This window comes from Salvelinus fontinalis, chromosome 25, assembly GCF_029448725.1.
Source record: "Salvelinus fontinalis isolate EN_2023a chromosome 25, ASM2944872v1, whole genome shotgun sequence".
In the NCBI taxonomy this organism is placed as follows: domain Eukaryota; kingdom Metazoa; phylum Chordata; class Actinopteri; order Salmoniformes; family Salmonidae; genus Salvelinus; species Salvelinus fontinalis.
In genome coordinates, this window is record NC_074689.1 from 6,410,081 (window position 1) to 6,423,823 (window position 13,743).

Below are 13,743 nucleotides of genomic sequence, written 5' to 3' on the forward strand. Positions count from 1 at the left end.
GCAGCCACTACCAGTCGCCTGACAATTAGGATGGAGATCAAAGGAGGTGGTTTTGGTGATGACGGTGGTGATGACAGTGATGAAGGTTATGATGAGAGTGATGATGATGATGGTGGTTATGATGACGACGATGGAATCTATGATGATGAATATCTGATGACAAAGCTGACAATGATTATGTGACAACCAGACAGACAGGAAACTAGACAAAGTCTGTGGGGATGTTCTCATCCCTCCCTTCAGCGAGTTGGGGGAATAGGGAGATTCTGCCGACACAGATTCAGTCTAGCCCTAATCATAATGACAATGGTGACTCCAAAAGAGCAGTAGAATTACCAGTAGCAATGTCAACGATGCGGTAGAAGCCATGAAGAGGATAAATGAAGAGGATGTTCAAGATGACGGGATGACCTGAGTCACGTCCTCTGAACCTTCCCGTAGGCGGCGCTTTACAGCCACTCATCATCTCCTTGATGGTAGAGAGACGGACGCAATCAATCATCTTTTCATCAGGCATCAAGTGCTACGAAGGGGAGAACTAGAGGGAAACAGGGAGGGAAAATGCAAACTGAAAAGGAGATGTGAAGAATAAAATGATGAATGAGAACATGACAGGTAAAGAAGTGGGTAAGTGAGAGAGATGGTCTGAAAGATGGACGACAGAGCGAACAGAGTAAAAAGAAAAAAGAGAGGGGGATGAGAAAAGGGCATCATGTGAAATGGAAACGTTTTGATACAGAGAAAGCAGGATACGGGACTTGAAGAGAGAAAGCCAGAGAGAGAGAGAGGGAAGAACAAGAGAGAATAATGAAGAGGAGACAGAACGATATAAAGAGGGAGAGAAAATAAAAAAGATATATTTTTAAATCACTCACAGAGGGAAGGTACAGAGAAAAAGCACCAGAGAGGAGGGAGATAGATGTGGAATTTATCGGCTGGCTGCATGCTCTCGTTTACACCCCGGTGCGCCACGGTAAGGCATGTGGGTGCACGCGGATGTGGCTTGTGACTGCAAGAGTAATTGATGGTGAGAATTACGTCGGCCTTTCCTGTGGATGTCTGCTCAATGAGCGGGACCCTGCCGCGGACCCAGCGGAGTCATGTTTCACACCAGCTCTCAGGCCCGGACAGCTATGCGGCTGCTGAAGCACCTACTCCATCACTCGGCACTAGCTGGCGAAAACACAAGCGCCAGTGAGGAACCAAACTGTACGAAAGTAGTGCCAAAGCATGTCACTATAATTACAACTGGAGAAGAAGACTGATAAAATATATCTTCCTAATCAATACAGAAGAGCAAAGAGCACTTAACATTCACGTAAGCATTAGTTATTAATGTACTGGTTCGGGATGAGATGTTCTGGTTAGGGATGTGATTGTAAAACTACACAGTACAGACTGATCCACTCCGATATTAGTCCATCACAGCCCGTATGTATAAAGGATCTTACAATATTATTATGTCTTAAATAAATCGAAAAGTTATTATATGCTTAACAGTGCTGGGAGTAATTATTAGCAACATGGTTACTTCATTGCTAAATCCAATCTGCTTCATGCACACAACTGATTACTTTGACCACTGAGGTGCCGGCTGGGTAGCCATTACTTGTAATACAAGGCTTTGATGCCGCTTCAAATCTTGGAGACATTTGGCAAATGTCTTTAGAATATTTGTGTTCAGAATGTCCGAGTGGGAGCGTGGTATCACATCTAGGGCTGGAAGGCAATCAGGGCAGTAGTTTACAAGTTGGTTGTGTTCTTTGATTAAGGTGAAGACCTTCCAACTGTGCTGTAATTTCTTCACACTGGTATGGAGTGCTTGAAGCTTCGCTTCTCCAGATAGCCTGACGAGGCTGGCATTGTCGCTGCACCATACGTCTGTTCCCATGGCTGCTTGGCTAACACACAAGCATTTGGCTTGGCACAGACGTGGCAGAGTAGGCCTGCCGGGAACTAAAAACAGAAAGAGCCAACAGGGGGCAGGAAACACAGATAGGACTTGGTAACACTTTATCTTAAAGCCCAATTCAAGCTGGTACGAACATAATATTAACTACAGAACTGGCCTGTATTAGCACTGGGTGCCAAAAGACCGCTCAAAGACTAACCTAACGTAGCAGGCGTAAAGGAAACGCCTGAGCGGAGTTCCCACATCAGGTTTTCAATGGAAAACGAAGCTAGGTTGGATTAGTTGTAACCCTGAAAACCGGATACATCCGGTTGATGGCAAATCCACTAAGGGTGCTCAAAGACTCAAATTTGGTAACTAAAGGTGACTCTCTCTGACAGGTCTCTTATCCCTTCTTTTAACATACAGTATCTTTCTTTTCAGTATTTTATTTCATGATTTGGGGCAATGCTGAGGGGATGGGTGAACATCTGAGCCACTAGAATTAGAACTACAATCCAGCACACCAGGTCCTGCCACGTGCAAATATCAGATCAAGAATTTATACTGAACAAAAATATAAAAAACGCAACATGTAAAAAGTGTTGGTCCCATGTTGAGATGAAATACAAAAATCCCATAAATGTTCCATATGCAAAAAAATGAACTCTCAAATTTTGAGTACAAAAGATAATCCATTCACCTGACAGGTGTGGCATATCAAGAAGCTGATTAAACAGCATTATTATTACACGGGTGCACCTTGTTCTGGGGGCAATAAAAAGCCACTCTAAAATGTGCCGTCTTGTCACACAACAACAATGCTACAGATGTCTCAAGTTTTGAGGGAGCGTGCAATTGGAAGGCTGATTGCAGGAATGTCAACCGGAGCTGTTGCCAGAGAATTGAATGTTCATTTCTCTCCAACGGCATTTTAGAGAATTTGGAAGTACGTCCAACCGGCCTCACAACCGCAGAGTTTAACAAACTCTATGCGGAGGAGATGTCTCGCGCTGCATGAGGAAAATGATGGTCACTCCAGATAGTGACTGGTTTTCTGATCCACGCCACTACTTTTTTTTTTTTTTTTTTTTAAAGGTATCTGTGACCAACAGATGCATATGTGTATTCCCAGTCATGTAAAATTCATAGATTAGGGCCTAATGAATTGATTTTAATTGACTGATTTCCTTATATGAACTGTAACGCAGTAAAATATTTGTAAAAATTGTTGCGTTTATATTTTTTGTTCAGTGTAGATCGGAAACAACAGAGATCAAAATGACATTGCACAAAATGTAACGTCGTAAACAAAATCAAGTGCAAAGGCGATCCAATCAATTATGTGGTTCAGAGACTCGCTGGCGCCTCGTAGTATTTGGAGGTTGGATTTCACCCTATAAAACTGGTACTCGGGGGACAGTGGCTATAAAATCAGCAGCTGCAGTCCGTAGGGGTGGCAAACCGTGGCATCACGCCATCCTCCGAGGGCCATGGCAGGAATGAATGAGAGACAAAACGCCACCCGAGGTCAATGAGGTAATAACTTGTCAATGAGGCCATGGCACAGAACGACATGCGCCAAAACCCTGCTGCCCTTCGAAGTCGCTGACGTTGAAAGAGACATTATACATGGAAAGTGTTCGATATTGCAGAAGAAGTAGCACAAAACTCGATGATAGCTGCTAAAAATATCAACGTATTCAATGATGGCATGGTGAGACACAGTGACGTAGAGTCTTCACACAGTATTTAGCTTACCTTACCAAAAAAAAATGTCTTTTGGTATGGGTTTCATTAGTCCATTGTTGATATAGTCCCAAAATGTTTTGCATGTCAGCAATCAAGTTTAAGAGATATAGCTTTCAAAATACAGAAATAGAAAAAAATACCAAAATAACAATTTTGGGTGGAGTGTTCCTTTACCCTCAGCTAAATCCCTTTCTTACCTGGTACTGTTGCCACTACTACACTATTTTGATTTCAAATAAAAGTCAGAAATAACAGGGAAGCACTGCTCCTTCCCAACTCAGGTGGCATGTTGGTCGAGCGGCTTTGGGAAAGCAAGAGCAAACTGCCCCATGGTTAATGCCTCCTGACTGCACACACAGTGAGGAACGTGGTAGACTGATGAGCTGGCCACTGATACAGGCAACCGCGAGTCGAGGAGACCTCATAGCGTCCGTGGAGTTCACGCCTGGGCACTAGGCCAGGGCATGCAGCCCTTGGGCCGGGCCAGTAACAGGTGGTACCTACTCCTCTCTCTCCCCACAGGCAGACCTTGTACCACCAGACTGGAAGGGATATCTCCACTCCGATCTCTCACTCACGCACGCATGGATGGCGCTCCACCAATGCCATGGTGAGAACACTGCTTCCTGTGCACAATTGGCCCTGCGCCGGCAGGGTTAAGGGTTTGGCCGTGGTAGGCCATCATTGTAAATAAGAAAATTGTTCTTAACTGACTTGCCGAGTTAAATAAAGGGAGTTCAATGTCACTGTTTCTACGACCTTAACGGAGAGAGGACAAAGCATGTTTTGACTCATGATATTAGATTAAACCTGCAATGCCAGGGATAAAAATGCAATACAATGACCTGTCTTTCTCCTGGAGAAGCGCAGCACACAGCAATTGTCTGGAGCCAGAGCGGGAGTTGTGAGCGACGACAGCACAAACAAAGTACATTTTTACGGGTGGCTGAGAAATGTGTGGAGACTGGACTCTTCACTCCCACCACATATATTCAACCCCACACCATCAAAGCCAGTCTCTATCCTACTCACCCTTGGGGGGGCAAATATATTCTATTTGCATTGGCTCTATTTGTCCAGTCTCCATCAACCGCCAGATCTGATGAAATAACGCTAACCTAACATTAACACAACTGCCACAAAACAATTATCCAGTATGCTTACTACACACTTTCCATATGTGTGGTTCATATATGCAAAGTTTATATATGTGTGGCTCATCTTGCCACTGTGCTGTCGAGCCTTTATAAGTGATGGACATTGAATACAGGGTCATGGTGAGCAAGGTGATGTTGTGTACTGTAGTGGGAATAGAGATTACACTTCCCTGGGGCGTGTCATTGTGGAAGGAAATAGACTAGACTTCTTCCCCAAGACTGCATGTCAGGGTTGACAGAGGCAAACACAACTTGATTCCTCTTGGGACAAAACAAGTGGATTTAAAAAGGGCTGATTCACAAGGCGGCAGGCAGCTCTCCTTTTGAGAAGCCATTTGAGACTCTGCAGGCAGGGTTGGTTTGTAGTCTGCTGCTCAGGGACTATTCCAAGATTCTCAGCTCATTCAACTATGTCACGTACAAGATCAAGGTGTCAGATAGTTGGTATTGAGGGTCCCCTGCAGGTTTATATATAAAAACAGAAGCGTAAGACAGCACCTAGGCATTTGTTTTTGAATGGAAGTTGTGAATTCAGTCGAAATTCTACTCTTAAGGGATACTGAGTAGGGAGGGTGTCCAATCAAAAACCTATATGTTGACCAATGGGTAAAGTGAATTGTGTAGATAATCCTCTAAGAAAACCAATGGTCCAAACCTCATGTCTAGATCATAAAAAATCATAAGAAAAAAGTTATTGGAGTTTTTACCCTTTTTACCCTTGTAGGACGGCCAAAATTACGGCGACTAAATAAATGGCCAGAGAAAAGAAGAGGTACAAAATAAGAAACATTGCACATTATCCAGCATAGCTGACGTGATGCCGTGCACTTATAAATGCTACTTGACAGGCTCACTTTCCCGCTGAACTCATCTTTCATCACCAAAGCGCATTTTCACCCACTCTGAGCAGAGTTGGTGGACACCCTATACTGAGCAATCCATTCAATCAAGCGCTCACTCCAGTATGTATGCACTGGCATTATAACATACTTGTATTATTCCCTTAGTGAAATACGAAACATGGAAATATATCGGGTAGGTCAGGTATTTGTTGTTCCAGTCACATTTGTTTACTTTTTTCAAGCTACGTCACACAATATTTTACATACAGCAGGATTTTAAAGGAACAAAGGGTTCGGTCTGCTTCGTCTTTTTTGTAATGGATTGTAATTCTGGTATCATCACAGCCCTGGGAAATGTGGGTACAGCATTTTTTGGGGGGTACATTTCCAAATCCTTGCCTGGGAAGCTGACTGAGAAAACACTGGTTGTGCCATCTGTGAAATACCCTGAAGGGTTGTATAGACAGAGGGAACACTAAAATAGCAGAAACAGTGAGGGAGCTGAGACCACCTGTGTTGTTGGAAGTGCGTGGGTGTACTAATACTAGCAGGGACCAGGGTTGGACGTGTACAACAACCTTTCAGTGTCAGCGTCCAGATGCAGGTGTCAGTGAATTGACGTGTCTGCGATGCCCAAGCCGTTAATTCACTGACACCTGCATCTGCACGCTGTCACTGAAAGGTTTGTTGCACACCGCCAACCCTTCAAATTTGAATTGATCACCAGTGAGAAAACATACTGCTTCTCTGTTCAGAAATGAATGCTACGGGGGATCAAAAAAGAGTGGAACAGACCGCCATTGCAAAGAAGGTTGGTGTTACAAAAGTGTAGGGCTTGGGCAAGTTCAGGCACGCCCCACAGGGAGACAGGATATATTGAACTGCCCATTCATCACAGCGCATTGTCTTCAGCTATTGTCATGCAGTAAGATGGCGTGTGTGTGTACAACCCTGCACAAGCTCTAGAGTGAGGCTTTTCATGAGAACCCATCTATCAATGGTCATGCTTGGGCTTTTTGTTGACTCATTTGGTCCCATTGCAACAGACAGCTGCAGCCAAATGTATTGCACTTTTCTTATAGGGATTTATATTTCTTCTAAAATAAGATGAAATTGAAAAGAAAATCAACTTTTGGTCTCCGTCCCAAGTACTAGCTCTGGGGTGCCAATACATTTGTCCATGTCATGGTTTTTTTTCTAAATAAAAAATTGTAAACTTAAGTTTACAAAAATGTAATTGATTCTGCAATGTTGAAAAATCCTATAACAAGGTGGAGATTAAAAAGGTTTTCAATTTCAACTTATTTTAGAAGAAATAGGGAATTATTTAAGGAAAGTGCAAGGGCGCCAATATATTTGTCCGCAACTGTATATGGAACATACTAGTGATGGAAAAAGTACCCAATTCTCATACTTGAGTAAAAGTTAAGACACCATCATAGAAAATGACTCAAGTAAAAGTGAAAGTCACCCAGTAAAATACTATGAGTAAAAGTCTAAAAGTATTTGGTTTTAAATATACTTAAGTATCAAAAGTAAATGTAATTGCTAAAATAAAATGATGTATCAGAAGTAAAAGTACACGTAAACATAATTTCAAATTCCTTATATATATTAAGCAAACCAGACGGTACCATTTTCTTGTTTTTAAAATGTACGTTCTTTACACCACTGGAACATACTGACCGCCTGCTTTCTAATGCAGAAAAATTGTGAACAATTCTTTGCAGGCTCTAACCAGCGACCGCTTAGCCAACATTTCAACTTCTAACTACAACAACCTTGAGAACCTTTTGTGTGAAAGACCCACTGAACACTACAACGGGAGCCCACACAGCACAGAGATCTGTATTACATCGCCTCTTTTTAATCAAAGTTGGAGCAAAGCTGCAATTATCCGATGCTTCCTTTTAACTCCAAATTCACTTTTCATGACATGTGGATATCTATGGGAAAAGAAAACCTGTCTTTGAAAAACAACCGTACCCTTAAGCTTAAAGTGCTAGAGTTCATCCCTTGGTAAGACTCTGATCTTGTGAGCGCTAAAACTTCTCCCTGAAATGAAACGGTGGAAAACCGAGTTTGTCTCCCAGGACTAGAGCCTTGCATGGGCATGGATTTTATGCCCGAGCCCTACCCATGCCCGCGACTTTCAGGACCTATAGAGCCCCACAGTGGAGGTGTCATAGTACCCATAAAACCTAGAGGTCCAACAGGAAAATGGTTCCAATCAATTTTCCACCATTCATTTGTCCATAGGGGATTAGAAACACTTAAAATAAGGGCTGTGTTTCGTGTAGGCTTATCCTGGCGTGACATTTTGATAATCATGTAAATCTCTCCCGGACAAGGTGACTTTTATCAATATATTCAGCTCCATTTACGCTTAGATTCGAAAATGCTAATTAGCATCAAAGTAGACATCATGCAAAACTACAAATCCCTGCAAGCTCCTGCATATCATCTCTCGCTGACACCTTTGCGAACAGGTAGTGTCAATTAATAGATTTTTCACAAGACAGTTCATAGAATTGTCTATTTAAAGAAATGTAGGGAATTTATAAAATACTACATGTAGCTAACATTAAATAGTTAATCCAGAGATTCTTACCTTTGCCTCAATTCGGCAGTCTTGTCCAGATCATCATGGTATTTGTAGTTCTTTATGATAGCCACGTTAGCATTTCATTTTTGGGGGGTAAATACAGCCGAATATATTGATAAAAGTCACCCCGTCTTAGAGAGATTTACACGGTTATCAAAATGTCACGCCAGGGTAAGCGTACACGAAACGCAGCCCTTATTTTAAGCATTTCTAAAATCCCCTATGGGAAAAATTAATGGTGGAAAAATGATTGGAACGATTTCCCTGTTTGACCACGAGGTTATGGGTATTATGACTCACACTGTGGTGCTCTGTGACCTGTTTGGAAGCCAGTTGTCAAACATGTCCTCAAACTTCATCACTCTCAAAGAAGTTCAGGTCAGTCAAATTAAGTCTCAATCCATTTCAGTCAGGTTTAATCTCAATGTGAATCAGCTAAGACCAGAACTAAGCTATGCTAATATTTATAGGAGCTCCACTCTCATTTGCCAGTTACCAAATTACAACAGGTCAGAGTGTGCAATGAGCTAGAATGGATGACTTGGCAAATCACAAAAGCCATTTGCTCACTTATCGCTTAACATGGTCTAATCTAAAAAAGGTAGTAATACAATTAAGAGTTTATGGTTTTATGAGAGCTTGAGCAGAAACCGTGACAGACAACATAACATGATCCCTTTAAGGGCTGTAATAGATTGTTGAATCATGTATTTAAGCCAGGATACGTGTTAGATAAGCTTTTAAATAAATACATGGAGCGCACCCCATCCAAGTCGTATATTGCGTTGTGTGTGTACAGTACGTGTGTCTCATAGAACATGTGTTGTATACACATAGGCATGCATGTAGGTCACACTGTTTACATCAAGATGTATGCCATGTGCATAACATAGGGTGTGTGTGTTTTGCGTTTCTATGTTATATCATATGGCAGCTGGCTCTCTGGGCTGTGCAAGTGTGTGTGTGGCTCTGTTTGCGGGCAAAGGTTTGGTGCTGCGGGGCTCAGGAAGAGCTTTGCTGAGCAAAATGGGGGACACCAACCGAGACGTCACCATAGACCAGAGAGAGGAGAGACTGGCTCTTAAGATAATATAGCGACCATAAAGGATTACGAAAGCATGCTTCCGAGGAATTTGTTCCACATCCCGGGTAATATTAGGTGGGGAAGAAAAGTGTTGCTGTGGCCAAAACAGTAATGTCGCACAGCAACAGAACTGTAACACTTCAAACAGTCAGTGCAGTATTTGTTCCAAACTAGTACAAAACAGGCAACAACCCAGCAGTGGTTTGCTAATTAAAATCGAATGTACTGCAGATGTTGTCTACCACAAGCCAGCAAAATAATACTTCTAAATCCATTGATCCCTCTGAGAGCAAAACATTGGAAACTGTGCATAGTTTTAGGTTAAGTAACAGTTTGTGGTTTTGGTTCAAATTAAAAGCGAAAGGCCGTAGAACCACAACCTCTAGAGAGCTTGGCCGATCAGCGATCAAGACCTTGAAGCCTACTGCGATAGTATGAGGAGACACAACGGAGTACATTTAGATTCGTTTAGGCCTACTTTACTGACTTAGGTTTCATTTGCTTAAATTCCTTTTACCACAACTCCCTGAGAACCTTGGCAAAATCAAGGTCCTATTCTCTTACATGTCTTTGCATAGAATGGGAATTTGCATTACTCTCGATCATGGTGAGCGTCAATGCAATAGCTTAAAATGACTCAGGGATACGACGTAGATGCACAGGGTAAACAGCACAGTGGGTCAATTTCCGCAACAACTAAGACCATTGAAGCGCAATGGTAGACGTCTCCACTGTTATGGTCCCATACCTAACACGCTGTAACAGCGTGAAGCGAACCTGTGCAGATACTGCGTGTGACAGTGACAGCGAAGTCTTGCTTCTCGTTCATCGCAATATCTGCAATGCTGCTTCTTTTATTTGGTTGTCTACCTTTAAGAACATGAATATGGAGCCAACTGTCCTTTCTTGGAGTTGGACTAGGCAATTTGAGACACCCCCCCCCCCCCCCTTGCCGCAGTGCATCTCTGGCAATTTCCAACAATTATCACAACGGCTAATTTATCTCGGTGACAGCCAAGCAAATGCTACAACCCTGCACACAAGGTCATTACCCGGGGATTGCCAGCTAATGTGTTTACTCACGTCTTTCCAAACACTCCCCTCCCCAAAAAGTGATTAAGGTTCTCTGCAACACAGTTACACTCATGGGAATAGCACTCAAAACTGCCTACAGCCCTGTAAAACTGTAATGTACAAAGTATAATTACGTTAGTAGCCCAGGTCTATGGTCCCCATGATGAAAGAGGTGTTGCATGGCCTCTGAGGCTTCTGCTTCATCGAGGTCCCTTTGGATATGGATTGAGGTGGTAGCATGGCTATTGGCTGCCTTCTAAAAACCAATACCCTTAGGTCATACCTAATTTCTAGGCTAGATCTCCAAAATGCTAATGCCTCACTATCGATTGCTGACAGGAGAGGGCATGTGTTGGTGCATGGTTGCTGAAGTTTTGTTGTTTTCTATGCAGCCTAATAATGTTTTTTTTTGCCAGGGGCCGATTTGTTTTGTTTTCCGCTTTCCCTGGGAATGAAGTGGTTAGTCCCGTTTTAGCTGTTGTTTGAGTTTGTTTGCTTCCGTTCACAATGACCTCCCTTACCTGAAGGCACTGCGGGCAGGTTGTATCAATCCTTATTTGGATGGATTGCATTTCTTCATAAGGAAGCTCATCTTGATTGTTTTGCACTCTCTCTGTTATTTTCAATTCCTTGCTTTCCCCCCTCTCATCATTGGACTGGGACAATCTGACTGGTGGCTATGATTTCTTGAAGAGAGGTCCTCGATTCCCAGGGAAAGACATGCTCTCCAGTGATAATCATGTGCGTGAAGATTTATAGGAGGGCAAGACGCCGCCTAATGGCCTGCCAAACTAATGTGCCGTAATAAACATTTCAATGGCAATCTCTTCTTCTCCTCCAATCTGGGCTGACGTCAAGCTCATCTGACTGATGCACCGCCAAGGGGCAACGGAGTGAAGATGGACATGTTTATTTGTGGTAAGAGACTTGGGTGAACTAATAACCGGATCTCTCTCAGACCTCAAAATAGGCTCTAGGCCAGGGCTCTCCAACCCTGTAGGTTTTCGCTCCAACCCTAATCTAGTGCAGCTGATTCTAATAATTAGCTGGTTGATAAACTGAAATCAGGTTAGCTACAACTGGGGTTGGAGTGAAAACCCACAGGACTGGAGAGTCCTGCTCTAGGCGCTCCTGCTGTAAGCAGGTGAACTGCTTTAAAAAAAGGGAGAGTTCACTATTTCTGTTCATGCACATTTTCCACTTAAACACCTTAGGTAGGCCTTCATTTAATCTAAACCGGATTTTAAAGATTGTTGGCTAGTTATTTAGTCATGCCCAGCATCTTCTGGCTAGCATTTTTGAAGCCTATAGCAATGCAAGTAGAAAGTATAAGAATCACGTAACAGTGCAGGGATCCATCCCTTTAATGCAGCCATTTTCGCAAAGCAATGATGAGGTAGTAAGGGGACATTTTGACAGCGTAAAAAGCGGTTGTTATTAAAGCATACAAATACAACAAAAATCTAGTTTCAAATGCACAGAAATAAACAATTACGCAACTGAATTATGCAGCTTGTCTGTACTATTGGATTATATGTGTGCATAAATTATCACGGACCAATGTTGATATTTTGAAATAAATCCTACAATATTGTATTGGGAGAATAAAATTCCACCACAACCATTGTTGGCCTAACATTGGAGCAACTTTTTATTTGTGTTGACATAATGTTGTGTCTCTTCCTATTAATGTCCTTTTTGGGGATACTAGAAGTGTAAGAGCACGGAAAGGTCAAGTGACTAACTACACATTAAAAAAGGGGCAATCTTCGTTTGCTATACATATTGATTTTTTCAATAATACAGTGCATTGGGAAAGTATTCAGACCCCTTGACTTTTTCCACATTGTTATGATACATCTTTATTCAAACATTTATTAAAAACATTTTTTCCCTCATTAATCTACACACAATACCCCATAATGAAAAAGTGAAAAAAGCATAAAAGAAAATATAAAAATAGTATTTCAAATAAAAAACAGAAATACCTAATTTACATAAGTATTCAGACCCTTTGCTATGAGACTCGAAATTGAGTTTAGGAGCATCCTGTTTCCACTGATCATCCTTGAGATGTTTCTACAACTTGATTAGAGTGCACCTGGAGTATATTCAATTGATTGGACATGATTTGGAAAAGCACACACACCGGTCTTTATAAAGGTCCCACAGTTGACAGTGTATGTCAGAGCAAAAACCAAGCCATGAGGTTGAAGTAATTGTCCGTAGAGCTCCGAGACAAGATTGTGTCAAGGCACAGATCTCGGGAAGGGTACCAAAACATTTCTGCAGCATTGAAAGTCCCCAAGAACACAGTGGCCTCCATCATTCTTAAATAGAAGAAGTTTGGAACCACCAAGACTCTTCCTAGAGCTGGCCACCTGGCCAAACTGAGCAATAAGGGGAGAGGGCCTTGGTCAGGGAGGTGACCAAGAACCCGACGGTCACAGTGACAGAGCTCCAGAGTTCCTTTGTGGAGAAGAACCTTCCAGAAGGACAACCATCTCTGCAGCACTCCACCAATAATGCCTTTATGGTAGAGTGGCCAGACGGAAACAACTCCTCAGTAAAATGCATATGACAACCCGTTTGGAGTTTCCAAAAGGAACCTAAACACTCTCAGATCATGAGAAAGAAGATTCTCTGGTCTGATGAAACCAAGATTGAACTCTTTGGCCTAAATGCCAAGCGTCACTTCTGGAGGAAACCTGGCACCATCCAAACGGTGAAGCATGCTGGTGGCAGCATCATGCTGTGGGGATGTTTTTCAGCGGCAGGGACTGGGAGACTAGTCAGGAGGGAAAGATGAACCGAGCTAAGTACACAGAGATCCTTGATAAAAAACCTGCTCCAGGTTGATCAGGACCTCAGACTAGGGTGAAGGTTCACCTTCCAACAGGACAACAACCCTCAGCACACAGCCAAGACAATGCAGGGGTGGCTTTGGGACAGATCTCTAAATATCCTTGAGTGGCCCAGCCAGAGCCCGGACTTGAACCCGATCGAACATCTCTGGTGACCTGAAAATAGCTGTGCAGCGACGCTGCCCATCCAACCTGACAGAGCTTTAGAGGATCTGCAGAGAAGAATGGAAGAAACTCCCCAAATACAGGTGTGCCAAGCTGGTAGCATCAAACCCAAAATGATTAGAGGCTGTCATCGCAAATGTGCTTCAACAAAGTACTAAGTAAAGGGTCTGAATACTTATGTAAATGTGATACTTAAAAAAACTATTTTTGATTTATCATTTTGGGGTATTGTGTGTAGATTGATGAGGGGAAAAAATCTATTTAATCAATTTTAGAATAAGACTAACATAACAAAAAGTGGAAAACGTC

At 42.5% G+C, this 13,743-nt stretch overlaps 1 protein-coding gene across 3 annotated transcripts in view; it reads right to left on the reverse strand.

The window, feature by feature from the left end:
• LOC129822808 (phenylalanine--tRNA ligase, mitochondrial-like) overlaps positions 1-13,743 on the reverse strand; it is a 134,604-nt gene that overhangs the window by 114,257 nt on the left and 6,604 nt on the right. The window contains exon 1 of one of the 3 annotated variants that reach the window (XM_055881233.1): positions 337-910. The exons of 1 other annotated variant lie outside the window; for it this stretch is intronic. In XM_055881233.1, the coding sequence (XP_055737208.1) occupies positions 337-369 (33 nt within the window). In that variant the 5' untranslated portion in view covers positions 370-910. Of the gene's footprint in view, positions 1-336; positions 911-13,743 lie in introns of those variants that run through there. One more of the 3 variants, XM_055881231.1, reaches the window with a different exon arrangement.